Raw genomic sequence first — 19,397 nt, 5'->3', positions numbered from 1 at the left:
TAAATAGAAAAGTAAATTCTGGTGCGTCCCAGGAAGGGTACATTTAGCCTTAATGGGCCGTTACATAGGAGCTTAATTTTTTAAAACCTATTATTGTGCTGTTGTTTTATTATACTATCTTTAGTTAAGTTACTTGAAAGTAAAGGAATAGTAAAATTTTAAATTTCAACGTTTCAGATAAAGTGTTCAATAAAATTATCAGCCTGAACATTGGTACTTATATAAGGAGTTTTATATATACTTCAAACTTAAACTTATGTTCAAAGTAATTAGTTACTGTGTATTGAATATTTTGGATATTCTTTAGCTTATGTAGGTTCCTAGCTGGAATATATGGGCGGTCTTGAATACTGGGAATGGTGGTTTCTCTCAACAAAAGATTTATTTTGAAGTAATAAGCGGGAAACCTTTGAAAAAACTCTTGGAAACTTTTAAGTAAAAGATGAGGAAGAATAGTACATTCTTCTGGAAGGCTTGATTGAATCAAGCAGGTGTCAAGACCTGTAGGAAATGGACTTGGGCAGACTCTAAAAGTAAATAATAGATTTATTTTGAACTATTGATGAGCCTTTATTACAAAGCTTTGCAGGGAAGAGCCTAATCAGAAATATGCACTTTGGAAAGAAGAATTGAAGAGAAGCGAAGATAGAAAAATAAGATAGAGAAGAGAATTGAAGATAGAACTATGCCCTCATATGACAAAGAGGGGTTTCTCTTCCTGAAGTACTGATTGGTGAGACACTTGGACACTTCTGGCTGGACAATGGCTGATGAAGGGATTCTATCCTTGACTCCAGCTGAGGAAGGATTAGATGATCACCACCAGAGGGCCAACCAAGACTCCTACTCTATAGAGACCATGGCTTCTAACAGATTAAGCTGGCTGCTACAATACCTACAGTCACCACTGCTCGCTAGCTAAGTAATCAACACAGTTGTCATGTAAAATATTTTTGTAGTAACACTATCGACATCATCATTATTATTTCATAATAGGTATCATTTATATCTTTCACAAGTTCTTCGATAAATACTTTTTTACTTCTATAGCATTGGTGCATATTTGACCAATCACCCCCCCCCCCAGGTAAATACATAGGTCTTTAGAAAAGAAATCCAATACCAAAACATTCAGTAAGCTTTGTCTCTTTCCAAAGAACTCGAGCTATGATTTTTTTTATAATTTTTTATTTTATTTTTAACATTTACTCAGTGATACTTTATATTTAATGAACTTATACTGAATATTTATTTTTTTAAAAGTTGAAACTTTTGATTAATTATTATGTTGACTGGCAACTATAAGATAACTAATAGTTTACATTCTTGCCAAAGACACATACAATGAGTTATCAAACAAAAATGATTTTATGTGTTAAATAAAATCAACTATTTATTGAATTAATTCATTCTTAAATTTAATAATTCAAATAATAATTAAATTCTTCCAAATTTGGACCTACTAATTTAGTTATAATTGATTTTAAAATGGTATTAATTAGCATTTTAATTAATGCAAATAATTATTTATAGTTTATGTCAATGGATAGATTATTGTTGGTTTAATTTCATTGGATAGATTAATCTGGTAGATTAAACTGGTTTCAACTAATTTTAAAATTAAATCTTAATAATTGATTTTTAGGCTATTGAAAATGTGGTACAGATTGGAAAAAAATATCCTATGAACTTATATGGAACATCAAATGTATCTCTTTGTGAATGCTATGAGATTGGAGAAAATCTCAGTTTGCCCTTTGAAGAATGTTTGGTAAATTTTTACTTTTATATTTTATGAAATAAATCAGTCCTTTATAAAACACTCTTTTAATTTTGTAATACTCTTAAAATAAATTTTAATTTTATATATTAATTTTTCAGAATAACAGGGGCATATTTATGGGTGATGGATGTCCCTTTACTTATGTTCCAGATGTTTTCTTGATGTCTGTTGTTCTATTTTTTGGAACTTTCCTCATTTCAATTCACCTCAAAGATTTCAAAAATGCCTCCTTTTTTCCAGCTAAGGTATAGCAAACTATTTATAAATTAAATTTTGTATGTGCTGCTCTAAGTAAGACTTTGTTTTCATATCCAGTATTTATTTATTTATATATAACAAGATGGTCAGGGTTGCAGTCAATGTCAGACGTTTTTTTAATCTCTATATTTTTTCATTTTTTTTTTTTGTTCGTCTCCTGCACTTTTTTTAACTGTATATTTTACGTATTTTTCAAAATTTTTACTCTTACCATTGTTACTTATTTTTTATTCTTATCATTGTTTATTTTATATTGGTTCTATTTTACGTCTTTCTTCCTTTTATTTATATGTAATTTCTTATCACTTTATTTTTACATAATATTTATCCTAGCTTAAATTGGCTTATTGTATCTTATTGTTGTAATATTCTCAGTTTTTTTTTTGTATCTTTTTACCCCTGATGGAGCCCTGCAAAGTGGGGCAAAACGTCGGAAAATAAATAGTTGTAAACTATTTTTGTTTCTCTTTTGACTGCAACCCTGACCATCTTCTTATATATCAATTTTTACGGTCAACTATATATACATATATATTTATTTATTTTATTGTTTTTTTTTTATACTTTGAATGAGATTTGTATGAAAATGTACTATAAAGGGATTATATAATGGAAAATATATATAATAAATGCAAATGTACTTTTAAACTTCTGTCTCACATGCAAGCTGTTCTTTGTTTAAAATATCCTCACCAGGAAAATGTTTTATAAAAATTGCTGCTTTGAAATATTTTTAGTTTATAAGTATAAGTTATTTATTGATGGACTGGGGAGAACATTAAAAAAAAAAACGATACTTTTTTTCTAATTAACAAATAATTTTAAAAACAAAACAAAAATAAACACGGTTTTACATAAGTATTACCCTAATTCTTATCTTAGAAGAATAAAGAGTAATATACTACTTAGGATAGTAGATATAGGCTAGTTTTTGCTTTGTAATGAAAAGTTTTTGACGTTTTCCAAAATTCAACCATATGTACAATAATCCTTTCTTAGCTTCTTAATGATTCAGTAAGGTTTAACATATAATTGCAATATTTAACATTTATTTTTTGTTTTTATATTAATATTAAGTCATTGTAGGTGAGGCAGTTCATCAGCGACTTTGCTGTTATCATCGCTATTTTTTCAATGACATTATTAGATGCTAAAATGGCTATTCCAACACCAAAATTAGAGGTAACTACATTTAACTGGAGTTTGCTTAATTTCAATATTTCAAACTAATTTATATTAAATAAACTGTTAGTAAAATCTATCTAGCCAATGTAACTAAACCTTAATATGCATATAACTGAGTGTCTACATTTAGTTTTTGTATAAATATGACTATAGCTCAACACTGATATTTCCTAGAAGGGTATGTCCTTTCTGTAACTTTTTTTTTTATTATTATTATTATTATTTTTTTTTCATATCCTCCATATTCTGGACAGAATTCAGTAGTTTGTTTGTTCATTCTATTTCGTTTAACAGCGTAAAACTTCCTTGGTCATCAACACCATTGGAATTCAGAAGTACAAATGTAGGAAAAAATCTCCAAATTCTTTCATTTTGTGAGAATGACCTATGCTCAGAAAAAGGAGCAATAATATATAAACAAAAGAACTTCCTCTGCAGCATTGGTCCATTGCCAAGCGACTGTCGACCGAATGCCCTATTCCAGTCTATATTTAATTACGAAGCCGAAATCGTGGCATGTGCTGAAAGACTAGGTGTGGATCAGGGCTACTGAAGTGTGAGAGATCTACGACAGTCATTGCATGAGAATACTTTTGAAGGATGAGTCTATTGCAGGTGGCATTTCAAAGAGACCCCAAAACCAATAGATATGTGTGTAGCAGGTAGTCTAGGGGTCAGAATGGGCAAATGCCCTGAAACTAAATATCAACTACGCACACCTCCATGGAGTCCCAGGAGCCAGTGGACAGCAAGGAGAAGTTGGGTCCCTCTTTTGCAAATGCAGTAGGGAGTCTGAAACACCAGCCCATGTGCTGGAAAAATGTCCCAACAACTCCCTCCTTATAACACGCCGATACCACAGGGTCAAAGAAGAATTGATGAAGTTCCTTGGAAAAAACGACTTCACCTGCTTCGATGAGGTTTATTGTGTTGACACCGATATGCTGATATTGTGGCATTCTCGAAAACTAGTGGCACGGTTCTGATCTTGGCTCTGACGGTGAGATTTGAGAATAATGACCTCAATCAGGTGGGTGGAGTGGAAAGAGAAAAGAAGGAAAAATACTATTGCTAGTTATACTACATCATTGATAATAAACTGATCATAATCGTAATGAATATTTGTTTAAACTTTTGATTATTACCTGATGCCTTGTCTTTAGTAGTAATAAGACTACTGTTTTGAAATATTTATCTTTTCTTACCTTAAAATACTGTATAAAATATGAGTTATTAAAATAAAACTAAAAACCAGAAGAAAAAAATCATAATTGCCAATTTACATTCATTTTAATTATTAGGTTCCAAGTGAGTTCAAACCTACACTTCCAGGACGAGGGTGGATCATCAATCCATTTAAAAATCCATTATGGACTGCACCTCTTGCAATCCTTCCAGCATTGTTGGGAACTATTCTTATCTTTATGGACCAACAAATCACTGCTGTGATTGTAAATAGGAAAGAAAATAAATTAAAGGTATTAGCCTAAGTTTGTTTGTATTTTTTTTTCTGTCAAAGTTGTCGATATTTTTTACCATGTTAAGAATATATGTCTTTATAATTTACATTTTTTTTTTTTCAGAAAGGCTGTGGTTACCATTTAGATTTGTTTATTTTGGCTTTACTGATTACTGGTTGCTCAATAATGGGACTTCCATGGTTTGTAGCTGCAACAGTTCTCTCAATAAATCATGTGAATTCCCTAAAATTGGAATCTGAATGTGCTGCTCCAGGAGAAAAACCACAATTTCTTGGAGTCAGGTAGTTTCGTTAGTCAAATATATTTTTTCCATTCTAGTTAATAGAAAACTTTTAATGATCCAAGAGAAAAAAGCTTCGGATAACACAATGGAAAAATCTAGACTGCTATCAGTAACACATACACGAAATGCACACACACACAGTCACATATTGATCATTCAAACTTTAAAATGACAATAGCTATGAAGCTGAAATGTTTTATTTTCAAAAATTCTTAATCTCATATTTTGTCTGTTTAAAACCTAATAAATCTACAAAACAATACTACGAGTGTATAAACTATGCCTCCTACATTCAAATTCATTCATGTACACACTGGATTGAAAAATGAAAAAAAAAATAGTGTATAAAAAGAAGTTTGGGAAATTAAATGAATAATACTGTATTTATAATCACATTAAATTGAAGAGTACATCAAGAAAGTTGTAATTTACATTCTGTATGTTATTGTGTCTTAGCAGTTCATTGTTTTAATTAGGAACTGAACTTTCTATTTTAAATAATGCTTTCATTATTATGTTTTTTTTTTCTAGTTTCTAGATTCTACCCAAGGCTTTTTATACATTTTGTTTTAATTATAAATACATAAAATCACATATGCATTTAAAATACTTAATTCTATCTAATTATATTGCTTTACCTTACCTGATTTTTAGAGAGCAAAGAGTTACGCATGTTTTGATATTTCTGATGATTGGTTTGTCAGTTCTTATTACTCCACTCCTTAGAAACATTCCTATGCCAGTTCTATTTGGAGTTTTCCTTTACATGGGAGTTGCCTCATTAAAAGGTCTACAGTTTTTTGACAGAATTCTTATAATGTTAATGCCTGCAAAATACCAACCTGATTTCATGTTCCTTAGACAGGTATCAATTTCTTTTATATTTTTCTTATATTATTCCTAAAACCGTGACACCCAAATCACATTCTATTTGTTTTTAGGTACCTCTGAAAAGGGTTCATATATTTACAACTATTCAGTTAGCCTGCCTTATACTTCTTTGGCTTATAAAATCATTTTCACAAACATCAATACTATTTCCTCTTATGGTAAGTTTTAGTTAAAGAGATCTAAATCGAAATGGTTAATTTATTCAATTAAACTTCTTTTTACATTCCTTACTCTCTTCAATACAAACATAAGTTTCAGAAAGATAGTTCCATCCAAAAGTATTCTTTAAAATTATTTCTGTTAATGCAATAATACATTAAACATGTATAACATTCAAAAAATATTAAATTTTACTATTTCATACACCTAATTATTTTGAAAAGTACGTTACCACTTCTATTGTCAAATATATATTATATATACACATAATATCTTGTCACATGATACATTTTTTAAAATTTGTCAAGAGAAATTGGTAACTGGGAGCTATTTGTCTTGCTTGATATTGTGTAGAATATCTTATTTTTCCCTGGTGCTATATAAATACTTTTCATGCATAAATAAATATATAAATACCTGAAATTGGTGAATGGCATGAAATCCCCCACTACCACCCTCCTTGGTAGCCTTACTTATCTGAAGACTGAAAAAGACATTTATAGCGACAGTATCTTGGTTGATGTACAACATATCACAATCTCACTTTAGGAGATCTTAACAAAAAATAGGCCATCCTTCCAGCCCAGAACTCTCCCCATTAAGACCCTCAGGGAGTGACGGTTTTCACTTTTGAAAATCACTTGAAATATTTGCTTAAAATAGGAAGAGGAGAGTTTACGATAGTTAAATCGAGCAATATTTAAAATGGTGGATAGAGCCGCCATCTTGGTGTCTCAACGTTCCTACATTTAGTACGTATCCACTTATTTCAGCATGAGAACTGTGCGTTCCTCACTTTGCTCTCTGTGAGTCGTCAAAATGTGCCCTGCAATAGAAAATCCTGCCACCTATGAAGTGCAGTCTGTGATTCGGTTTTTGATGGGCTGAAACAACAGGCCAATTGAAATGTATCGTCAGCTTTCTGATTTTTACGGGTAGGGGATAATGAGTGAAAGCTGAGTGAGGCAATAGTGCATTGATTTTCAAAATGGCCGTACCAGTGTTCACGACGAGGACCGCAGTAGTAGGCCTAGTCTTGTGACTGATGACCTGGCAATGAAAAGATTTGTGAGAACCGTCGTTTCACGATTACAGAACTGTCAGAACATTTTCCCCAAATACAACAGAGTTTAGTCCATCAAATTGTTATGGAGAAGCTTGGTTACCACAAATTTTGTGCTCGGTGGGTTCCAAAAATCCTAACAGAAGACCATAAGAAACAGAGACTGGCTGCAGCACTGACCTTTCTACAAGAATACATGGTAATGCAGTTCTGGATCGTATTGTAACTGTTGACGAGACTTGGGTTAAGCTTGTCAACTGTGAAAGAAAACAGCAGTCAATGGAATGGGCGGACACACATTCTCCTGAGAAACTACGATAGTGTTTGCAAATGCTGTAAGCAAGAAAGCTCATGGCTACTGTGTTTTGAGATTCCAAGGGAGTGCTTCTCATTGATTTTCTGGAACGTGGAGCAACAATCAACTCAGAAAGGTATTGTGAAACACTAAAAAAATTACGGCACGCCATACAAAATAAGTGTCGGAGAAAACTTAGCACCAAGGTGTTGTATTTTCAGGACAACGCACGTCCACACACAGCCAATCGTACCCGGAGACTCTTGGATGGCTTAGGATGGGAGATGTTTGACCATCCATTATACAGCCTGGATTTGGCGCCGAGCGATTACCACTTCTTCCCAGCAATGAAAAAATGGCTCGGTGAATAACATATTGATACTGACGCCAAAGAATCCAACAAACAAACAACAAAAATTGTTGTGACTAATGAAAATATTATGGAACAATTACTAAAAGGAGAAATGTCAGAATTTCAAAACTCGTTAAAACAAATTAATGACCAATAAAAGCTTTAAGACAAAGGCTTACCAAAATTGAAAGAAAGTTCAAACCAGAATGTAAATCGAAGGAAAAAATAATGGCAAAACTTAGTATAACCATCTGGAACACTATAAGCTGTTAAAAAACAAAAATGAACTATAGGTATTTTTGGAGTTGAATAATATTGATATATATCTTGATCAGAAATGCATTGTACAAATGAAAATTTCTTTAAATGCAGAGATTACAGGTTTTATGATGAAATATACCTAAGTAATTTGGTTAGAGGAGAGAGTAGTGTAATAATTAAAGAAAGGATCTGCCATTAAGACAATTTTAAAGCACAAAGTAAAGAAATAAAAATAGCAACATTAACCGTTAAGAAAAAGTTACTGTTGCCATTCCTAAAAAAAAAAAAACGCTATACAGAGATCTCTTTAGTCAGCTTAGTAACAGATTTATCATTGGAGGTAAATTCTCTACATATTATTCTTATTACTTTATATATAATTATATTATTTTATTGCCTTTGATATATTACTCAATTGTTCAATATTTAAACATTTTTTCACTGTTTCAGTTAGTTGTTATGATAGGCATTAGGAAAAGTTTGGATTTCATATTTACTCAGAGAGAGCTAAAAATTCTTGACGATGTTATGCCCGAAACTACTAAGAGAGAAGAAGACCAAGAAGAGCTTAGTAACACTGAAGTAAGTATACCTTATCATTTATTGAGCCTTAATATTGGTTACAATGAATTGTAAATTTAAAGGTATAATGTCCATTTCATTTTGATATTTTATATCATGTGTAATGGTATGCATGTTCGAGTTTTGTGATGACAACATATTGTAATCGATTCATGAGGAAAGACTTGAACGAACTTAAACTAGATTTAGAAAAGGAAAGATTTTCTAGTTTAGTTTGGAGGATACTGAGTTCAATGGTGTAAAATGTGGATAAGTGTGAAAGAATAAGGATGGGTAGGTCTTAGTATCTGTAAATGAATTGGAGGCCATAAAATATTTCTTCGAAATTGGATTCAGTTTAGATAAAAACTAGAAGAATGGGCTTACTTTAAAGAAATAAATATTAAAGGTGATATTTTGAATTTAATCTATCTAGTCACTAAAATCTATATAATACGACTATGACTACACAACAAAGTTAGAGGTGACGATACCAAAGTATAGATTGGGAGATTCATTAGGAAATTCTATTTCATCTATGGTCCTCCAGGAAACAAGCTGCTCCTTGAAGATCTTCTGGGAGACTGGGATGACCACTGATTACTGATGGGAGACCCTCATGCACAATCATGGATTTGGAGTCATAAAATGAATAATCAGGCTGGTGATGTAGTTGATGATTTTATCTATTTGGGACAATGTGATTTTATAGATAATATGCAGAAGCAACCAACTTTTCTCTCCCATACAGGTGACCAGACGCATCCTGACATTGTCCTATGCCATCGATCACTTACATGGGAAATTAAGCATGATCTCATTTCAACTTCGGGTGGAATTGGTCATAAAATATTTTTGGTAGAAGCTGGATGTCAAACATTACGCACTGAACACAGAGAATCTTTTTTTCCTCATTGGAATCTGAAAAGGGCGAAATGGGAGGATTGCAGGTGAGCTACAAACATTATGATAAAGGAGAACATTCTAGGGCCAAATATAGACCAAATTGTCCAAACTCAATAAAAATAATACTGAAATGTGCCCTTTGAAATATTCCTCATGGTCAAGTTCTAAAAATTAAACCTTTCTGGAATATAGAGCTCCAAAAGTTAAAGAAGGAAAAAGACGAAGCTTGTTGCTGCAGAGAGAGAACAGGATTGAGGTGAGATATGGTTGCACTGAGAAAATGCCCAATAAATATGTGCTATTATGTGTTCCAAAAGACAGAAATAAAATAAATTTCTGAAGGAGATGGACTTTGGGAAGGATGGAAAGAAGGCTCACGCTTATATTTCGAGGATAAATGGAGAAAATTACAGAAAATGAGCTTATTAAAATAGGAAACAAGTGAGTTACTACCAAGAAGAACATAGCCAAAGTTGTTTGCAGAACTATTGCAAGACCAGTACTATTACTCTCCCAGAAAGGATTAAAAACCAAGACTTATTAGAGGAACCACATTGATTAAATTTTGATATTAGCATGCTTTTCTGTTTCTCTCACGAGCACACTCTGTAAACTGGTTGTACAAATGGTTATAGCGCGTATACAAGTATATCTTGAACCAAAAAAACTTATTTGAGGCTGATAGGCAGGTTTCAAGTAGACAAGAAACACAGTTGTGCAGGTCATCAGATTCTCTCAGGAAGTGAAAGATGGCTTACACTTGCAGTGTCTATTGACTTCCAAGCTGCTTGATTGTGTACGGAAAAAATGCATTACTAAGTTGAAACATATGGGTATAAGTGGAAATCTTCTCTCATGGATTCAATCTTTCTGTGACAGAGATTTATTAAGGTCCGCAGTGGTAGTCCAGTGTCCAATTATCGACAAATCGAACAAGGTGTACCACCAGGGCTTTGTCATATCAAATTCAACATAATCATTTGACTTAGTAGAAAAGATAATGATTAAAAACCCTGGAGTCCAAGTCCTTCTTTTTGCGGATGACCAGGCAATCTGGGGAACAAGTTCTAGTAAGGGTGATCTGGAAGAAACTCTAAATAAAGTTACAACACACTACACGACTGGATGAAAGAAAATAGATTGACAGTTAACCCACGAAAAACCGTTTGGAGCTGAACTTTTAACAGCCTCTTTAGACAAAGTTCAAAATCAAATCTTACACATGATCAATTAGTGTATACTCGAGCAACTTTTGACAGTCATTTCACTGGACAGTTGGACCTGGATGTGACAATTATAATGGAAAAATGCAAGCTATATGCTTTGCGATGGAAGCCGCTATGGAAAGCGATGACAACACTGTATCTTACTATACAGTACTATACATACTTCATCTTCAGCGACTCCCAAGCCGTAATACAAAAATTATCAACACCAGGTATTACAGTGTCACCCAGTGAAGAAAACTGCAGAATCATGGATGCAATTATGAGGAAAAGAGGAAGGATTATAGCTCTGCAGGGGATACCAGGTTATGTTGGCTAGACTCGGTAGTGCAGAGACTGTTTGACCACTTTCCTGTCTGACCACTTCCTGTTTGACCACTTTCCTACAGAACAGCAAAATCAATTATAAGTTCTTATTGTAAGGATAGGTCAAGTGCTAGACACAAAGTTCAAGCAGAAGGAAAGAAGTGTGAGAGCCAACTTCATAAGGATATACGAAATCTTAGCAGAGCTGAGCCACTCGGCTTGTTTTTGCCTAGTAACAGGACATAATTTGCTCCCAAAACACCTCCATCAAATATGCATTGTAGATTCACCAAAATGTCCTCTTTGCAAGAAGGAAGACATAGATAGAGACCATCTTTTGATGTGTATTGGTCAGGATGATATTCAGCAGGAAGCGGCCAACTTGGGGAAAAATTTGAACTCTTGGGCTGCAAGAGGGGAAAAGGTGTAATAGTCTACTTCCTGTGGTTTAGAGAGAAAAAATTTTGAATTTAAGACGGATTGGGTTTGATTGCAGCATTGTTTGAAATGTGCATATTTTTTGGCAGACTAGTGGCTTGAAATTATCAAATGACTGCTTTTCTTTTTATCATATTTTTGTTTGTCATGATGTCATTCATGAAACGATAAGGCATAAGAATGTGTGTATGATCTAGCTGTTTTCACTTAATTCTGTTAATTGGAAACCAATAAATACTTGTTCCACCTATATTAATTACATTGCCTGTTGATATATTTTTGTTGTTTTTTAGGAAAAAGAATTTCCAAGGGATGATAATCTACAGATTCCGTTAGCAAATGGTAACATAATTAGAATACCTCTTGCTTCTATAAATATATCTGAAGAAATGAATAAAACTGGAATTTGGAAACAAGTAAATAATGGAAAACAAGAAAAAAAGAAAAGTCCTGGAAGATCTATGTGAGTTTTTTAATGTTTTATTTTACTACAATTTCAAAATTAAATTGTTGATTAAAAAGTAATGTTTATATGCCATTCTTACATAGACTTGTACATTAATAAATTAATAAACATCAATTTTGAGATTGTGGGAAAGTTTGTGTAACTAGGGTGAATATCGGAATAAAAAATCGAGTAAGGTGCACACATCAAAAAATTTAACTTATTAAACAAATTTTAAATTGAAATCATTGTTCATTTCAAATTCAACAATATTTTAATCATATTTATTGGTTTGGTAAAAAAACTATTACCTTAGTTCTAAAAAAAAAACTATTGCCTTATTCCTTGGTTGTTTTAACAACAGTTAAAAAGCTATAAATATCATCATAACAACTTTTAAGGTATTGTCATAGTTCAGGCTTCTGTTTAGGAGGTTAGGTGCTCAAGAATGAGAAGACCTCTGGCATTGTTTATTCAGGTTAAGGTTAGAATGGCAGGACAGCATATTCCCTTAAAGTCTAGTGAGAGTAATCTAGTCCTTAGGGTATTTGCCTTAAATCCTTGCAGGATGGGTTCCCACACTCTATGAGGTATACACCTAAAGTCATGTGGGGAGTGCAAGTATTGTTGGAGTATGTGGCTTGGATTCTTATGAAAAGACTGATGCTGCTGTGGCTGTACTTTTAATATTATGTTGGTAGAATGTTAAAGGTATTAAGGTGATAGCTGTGCTCTTACAAGGTCCATACATTTTCCTATATTCTGTATTAATAGTTTTATTTATCATTTACTAAGATACAGTACCACATGATCTATGCCAAGGGGTGTTCATTATGCATTCAGCTATATAGGAAAGAAGGAAGAAACAAAAGAGATTGATTTGAGAAATAACATTGTTCGATTACCAAACTAATGGTAGAGTTATCTGATCAACTTGTAGTTTTTTTTCTAACCCTCCCAAAATTTTATAAGTTGTAAGGAGAAAATACCTTTTGTAGGATATACTTATGTGATTTGAATTTCCTTTTTGTTTTTACATATTTATGGTTTTTAAACACAAGGAAAATGAAAAAAAAATATGACAGAAAAAAATAAAATAATAAAGTAATTAAACATAAATTATAAATGAATAATTAATACACTTTGTAAAATAATAGAATTTATACAATAAACAAATTTTATATATACAATTTAGGTTCATGTATTGCTTATGTTTTGTCTAATAATATGTTTTTGTTTAGTCTTCTATTTTTTTTTTTTTTTTTATAAATGTAAGAGACAAAATGTTTTGTGTTAGAATGTGTACTCTGTAATTGTCGGGAGCTGTCTGACTTACAGCATACCTGAAATTATGGTATACCAAAAGTACTTGTTTACTATCCTCTCACACATATATTTTGAATTACCTCTAGTTTTCTGTAGTTAAACTCATATGTGTAGCACTGGATAGGAGCAGAATTAGTAATTGTTAAGCTTAGTACTGTGTCGTAGATCTGACTCCAATTGACAATGTGAGGTACTCTTGACCAGAAGGCCTTGACAATGGGTGCTCAAATAGGTAAAGTAACTGGTCAGGAAGTGAATAGGATGAGTCTTATAGGTTTCAGGGTACCAGCCGAAGGTAATATCATTCTTACTTTTTTGTGATTCAGTATAATCTTAAGGACCCTTCCGGATTCATGTTATTGACGTTCTGTCTGAGATTATTAGATGTTAAATCACCTGAGTGCTTTGAAAGTGAATTTGGTTCTCTAGCGGACATACCAACCTTTGAAGATTTTTCCAATTTTATCCAACGTCAATGGACAATTGCAAACCGACAACCTAACTTTGAATTTCGGTTTAAATGCAACGTCCACCGCCCCACAGGTTTCAAAATATTACAAATGGGTCTTAATGTCCTCTGATGTGTCCATAACACATAATAGTTGTCCTTTGTGCCGAGAAAGACACCGTTTGTATAGGTGCCCACGTTTTCGCTCATTGGAACCTAAACAACTTGATAAAATTCGACCACTAAATTTATGTTTTAACTGTTTAATGCCCAGTCATTATGCCAATAGATGCCATAGCTCTAGTTCTTGTAATCAATGCGGAAGGCGACATCATTCGTTGTTGCATTTTCCAACATCTACTTATAGGCGAACGAATGATGGGGGTAGGAAAGTTCTTAACACTTCTTTTTCCTCCCGGAATAATAATGCATTAGAGCCAGATCCTTCCTCAGAAAATATGCCAGGTTCTGACAAGATAACTAGGGACAAAAAGGGTTCAGTTTTGTCATCCCTATTCGAGTCCAGTGTCTCAGTCCTATTAGGTACTACGATACTAGAATTGAGGGCCGTAATGGGCAATACTTGCTTATAAGAATTTTGATTGACTGTGGTTCAGAGCGATCGTTTCTAACCTCAGCCTGCGCTCAAAGTTTAGGTTTAGAGCGGAGTGTTAACCTGCAGCCTTTGTATGGTTTTGGCTATAACCCAATGAAAGGTGGGAATTTTCAGTCGCGTTGCATCTTAGTGCTCCAGCACTCATTCCACCCTCATCTTAAAACGAATACTGTGATCATTCCAAAGATAACTGATAAGATATCTTCTTGTCCAATTCCTAATGTGATGCACAACCATTTTCTACAATATGTTTGGCTGATAAAACGTTTGGGAAACCGGGTCCCATTGATTTTTTATTGTGTGCTGATTTATTCGGACAAATTCTATTGGGGGAGTGTATAAGTCAGGAGGGTTACCCCGATGCTCTCAAAATAATATTTGGTGGGTAATCATAGGGACTTTAACTCAAAACATGGGTTCAATGGAGAAAAATGTTTCACTAATGTCCTGTCAATTGCCACTTGCAAATGAGCTCAATGACTCAATAGAGAAATTTTGGGAGATCGAAACAGTTCCCCAAGTTGTAAAAATTGATCCACAAAATGTCTTAGTGGAAGAACAGTTTCGTATAACCCATTCAAGGGATACAAATGGCCGATATATTGTGCGATTACCATTTAAAGATTCAATTCCGCCGAATCTTGGCAATTATTACAATCCCGCCTTGAATCGTTTTCTAAAATTAAAGCATCATTTAAATAAGTCATCGATACTAGAAGAAAATTATTGCAATATAATCAAAGAATATTTGGAAACTAATTATGTTTCACTGGCCATTGCTCTATCTAGATATTTACTCCCACACCATTGTGCAATTAAAGACAATTCACATTCTGAAATTCGAATAGTATTTGATACTTCACTCTCTGCTGAACTTAGTTTCTTGAACGACCATCTCGTAATAGGTCCTAAGCTGCAATTAGATATAAGGCATGTACTGCTTAATTTTCGTCGATACTCATATTTTATAGCCTCAGATATATGCCAAATGTTCCTTCAAATACAGATCAATCCGGATTATGTACCCTATCGACATTTTATATTCCGATTTCATTCTTCAAAATCAACGATGGGATATCAACTAAACCGTGTTACTTTCGGGTTATCTTGTTCACCATTCTTAGCCATAAGGGAAATTCATCTGTAGATACTTGATAAAGGATCCTCCTATCCAAAACCACCTGTCGTCCTGATAAATAACAAATACGTGGACAATATCCTAACTGGAGCGAATACTTTTGATGAAGCCTTTGAACTTCAGAAAGAGTTGATTGAATTACTCAAATGGGGTTGGTCCACTGTGAAAAAAATGGACAAGTAACACTCCAGAGCTGTTAATTTCATTCAGTTAAAGTCAATAAGAAGCTTATAAATTTTCGGAGCGAAATAAACAATGGGTCAAAGAATTGGAAATACCATGGGATCCTGGAACTACAGTGGGACTGCCTAATATATCATATTCAAAATTTAAATTAGTTTTGTCCAAAAGTGGATCATATTTTCTGTTTTTTTTTAAGTTGTAATCTCCTTTGCTATTTTACCTCAGTCACTTTAAGGCAAACTCTTACTTTCAACAGCTATGAAGAGGACTTGTTGACCGGGTACAGTCCTGTTTCACCTTTAATAGCTGAAGGTTATAGGGAATCCTTCAATTCTCTTTTACTAGTACACTAAACTTGAATATCCGGTGCGTGTTTCCTCGAAAACACATCCATGCTGCAATAATGGGATTCACTTATGGATCCGGAATCGGATATGTAACCACAATTTATTACAGATTTCAGTATGAAAAGAGCTTATAGAAACAGATTTAGTTATAATTACGAAAACTCGATAAGGATCATCAAAGACAATATTTATTCTAATAATTGGGTTATGTGCTGCCCTCTTGCTAGCACAAACTAGGTAATTTGTTTTAAAGGAAATGGAAACCTAAAACGTCTCTGTTGCAGACGAGGGATTCTCAGGGTGGGCGGTCCCTTCAATGCATTTATAGCTGATTGAAATAGTAGTTTATTAGAGGAATCAAATGCTCCTCTATTGTAATGGACATTCTGAGAGAATTTTAGAAATCTTTGTTGAACCTAATGAATAGTATGAGTAGTAAAATTACAAACAAAGAAGGAGGATTTTTTTCGACCTGTCGCAAAATTGGCCCCATTGCTTTCCTCAGATTACTTAATGTACAAAAAATATAAATTAAAACTTAAATTTTTGTCCCAGGACAAAAATTGGTGGGTGTTAACGCCATAATATCTTTATACCTTGTAAATAATTTTAAATATTTTTGTGTTTTATTAGTATTTAATTTAGTTACATTTATTTTTATTTGTATTGTTTTATTTAGATTTAGTTATTTGAAAAGAAAAAAAAATATGCAATTATATTTTTTGTTATAATGAGTTATAGAGGCAGTTGCTAAGGGTTGATAATCGCCGCTAAGAGGTTGCCTAGCAACGGGCCGACCATCTTAGTTTTTTTTAGAGCAGTTCCGGCTAATTAGTGGCCATGATAGCGTCTTTAGCAGCCCTGTCTGCGTTTGGTTCATGTTATTTTATTAAACATTTTTTGAGTGTTTTAGTCGTCATAACAGTTCGGAACCAGACCACTTCTGTTTCGATTTTAATATGAGTTCCGGATAATTTGTGGCCAGGAACGTATTTAACCATCCCTGTCTGTGTTCATTTTGTCGGCTCGCCTGTTGGATATTTGGACCAAGATGAGCCACTACACCAACTTTGGACCATTGCAGTGGTTCATTTAGCTACAAGAGCTGCGATCTACACATCTCGGCAGCACTCTTCCTCTCGATTAGTCGATTAGTATTTATTGTATATATTTATTTGTTTTTTTTTTGTAAATTAGTTTCTTTTCGTATTCATAATTTATCTAACTATTTTATTTTTATCCGAGAGGCCTTTTTATTTTTACTTGTATTCATTATTAGTCATATTTTGTTTATTTTAGTTTTAGTTTTAAAATGTTTCAATTGGCCAAATAAATGTTTAATCCGAACCAATTTGTTTTTTGTTCATTTTAATGTCTTTCAACAAAAAGACATAGTCGATTTGAGGTGGCTATAACAGTATTAATTGAAAGCCTGTGTGAACCTCTTGTTCAGAGAGATCATCTCTCTACAAAGACCCGGGAGATGGGGGGAAACGGTTCAGATTCTGCATTCTAAATCTGATCTTATCATCACCACCAGCAGAGCAGCACTCCCAACTTGTTGTAATGCAGAAAGTGCATAAAAAAGAAAAGGTGGGGATGGTACTTAGATGCACCTTCTGCATTTCAGCAAGTTGGGAGTTCCGCTCTGCTGGTGGTGATGGTAAGATCTGATTTAGAATGCAGAATCTAAACTATTCTCCTCAGCGAATAGATCAATCAAGGTGGCAGTCCCTTGCCATCTCACGGATCTTGGGTAGAGAGATGATCTCTCTAAACAAGGGGTTCACGCTGGCTTTCAATTCATCAAAGAACTTGATTTGCTTGACGGCTCTAGACTGGAGTTATTCATGTATAGCAATGTTCCATGCTCTCTGAAACATGTTACATAAATGTATAACTTTAAAAAATAAAGTTTATCAAAAGAATATACTGAATCACAAAAAAGTAAGAATGATATTACCTTCGGCTGGTACCCTGGAACCTATAAGACTCATCCTGTCTATTCACTTCCTGACCAGTTACCTTACCTATTTGAGCACCCATTGTCAAGGCCTTCTGGTCAAGAGTATCTCACATTGTCAATTAGAGTCAGATTTACGACACAGTACTAAGCTTAACAATAACTTATTCTACTCCTACCTAGAGCTATACATGTGACTCTAACTACATAAAACTAGAGGTAATTCAAAATATATGTGTGAGAGGATAGTAAACAAGTACTTTTGGTATACCATAATTTCAGGTATGCTGTCTGACTTACAGCTCCCGACAATTACAGAGTACACATTCTGACACAAAACATTTTGTCTCTTACATTTATAAAAAAAACAAAAAAAAAACATATTATTAGACAAAACATAAGCAATAGATGAACCTAAATTGTATATATAAAATTTGTTTATTGTATAAATTCTATTATTTAACAAAGTGTATTAATTGTTAATTTATAATTTATGTTTAATTACTTTATTTTATTTTTTGTGTCCTATTTTTTTTTTTCATTTTCGTTGTATTTAAAAACCATAAATATGTAAAAACGGAAAGAAAATTCAAATCTCAGAAGTATATCCTACAAAAGGTATTTTCTCCTAATAACTTACTGTATCAATATAGTCTAATGGCAAGTTGTATGTAATAATTAATAAAAACAACTATAAAAAAAATTGCTTAGTTAACTTTTGTATTTTTATAGGTTAAAAGCAATAAGACGTGGAACTAAGAAAGATGCACTAAATGAAGAAGAAAAGACTAGACTTTCTGCTATGGAAGAGGAGGAGGAAGGGGATCAACCTATCATGATTAAAGTATTTAGATTATTAATTACATTGAAAATATTCTTGTGTATAACAGCTATCATTATTATTGCCAGAGAAAATTCTGGTATATTAGAGACATCAATGTTGTTGTTAGGAAATATCTGAACAGTTGTGCATGGTAAAGATAGTGGGACAGGTACGAGGTAAAAAAGTGAGTATCTCGGGGAATCAGCCTTCGAACCTCATATGATTAGATTTAAATATGAGTGATGTAATCACCCTTCAGATCTTCTACAGTATATGTAATGTTAACTGTAAGCCATGAGATCAGCCTTCAGATTTAGGGGGCTAGGAATACAACCAGATAGATTAGTCATAAGATTTCATAGGATTGAGTTCGAGCCTCCAGACCAAGATGGGGTGTAGCGGTATGTGTGAAGGGATTAGCCTTCATACATCATGAAGCAGGCATACAAGTGTAAGAATCAGCCTCAAGATCTTGAAAAGGAATAGGAGTAAGGGGGAAAATGTGCCTTCAGACGTCTTTAGGTATCTAATGATCTGGATGCCAGTTCAACAGTTTGTTTCACATCACCATACTGAACTTGTTTATTCTAAAAGAAAATCCTTGAAGATTTTACGAGTTATGTTTAATATACATGATGGGAAGTTATCAATATATATATA

At 33.2% G+C, this 19,397-nt stretch overlaps 1 protein-coding gene across 11 annotated transcripts in view; it reads left to right on the top strand.

The window, feature by feature from the left end:
* Positions 1-19,397, top strand: part of Ndae1 (Na[+]-driven anion exchanger 1) — a 178,264-nt gene that overhangs the window by 153,881 nt on the left and 4,986 nt on the right. For all 11 annotated transcript variants that reach the window (XM_067050711.1, XM_067050709.1, XM_067050710.1 and 8 more), the window contains 10 exons: positions 1,646-1,771; positions 1,882-2,028; positions 3,128-3,223; positions 4,528-4,704; positions 4,810-4,988; positions 5,645-5,855; positions 5,932-6,039; positions 8,462-8,593; positions 11,742-11,911; positions 18,647-18,758. In XM_067050711.1, coding sequence (XP_066906812.1) covers positions 1,646-1,771; positions 1,882-2,028; positions 3,128-3,223; positions 4,528-4,704; positions 4,810-4,988; positions 5,645-5,855; positions 5,932-6,039; positions 8,462-8,593; positions 11,742-11,911; positions 18,647-18,758 — 1,458 coding nt within the window. The remainder of the gene's footprint in view (positions 1-1,645; positions 1,772-1,881; positions 2,029-3,127; positions 3,224-4,527; positions 4,705-4,809; positions 4,989-5,644; positions 5,856-5,931; positions 6,040-8,461; positions 8,594-11,741; positions 11,912-18,646; positions 18,759-19,397) is intronic.

This window comes from Halyomorpha halys, unplaced genomic scaffold, assembly GCF_000696795.3.
Source record: "Halyomorpha halys isolate HHAL.00 unplaced genomic scaffold, Hhal_1.1 Scaffold473.1, whole genome shotgun sequence".
NCBI lineage: Eukaryota > Metazoa > Arthropoda > Insecta > Hemiptera > Pentatomidae > Halyomorpha > Halyomorpha halys.
The sequence above is the reverse complement of the archived record's forward strand: the minus strand, read 5'-3'. Positions and strand labels throughout refer to the sequence as shown.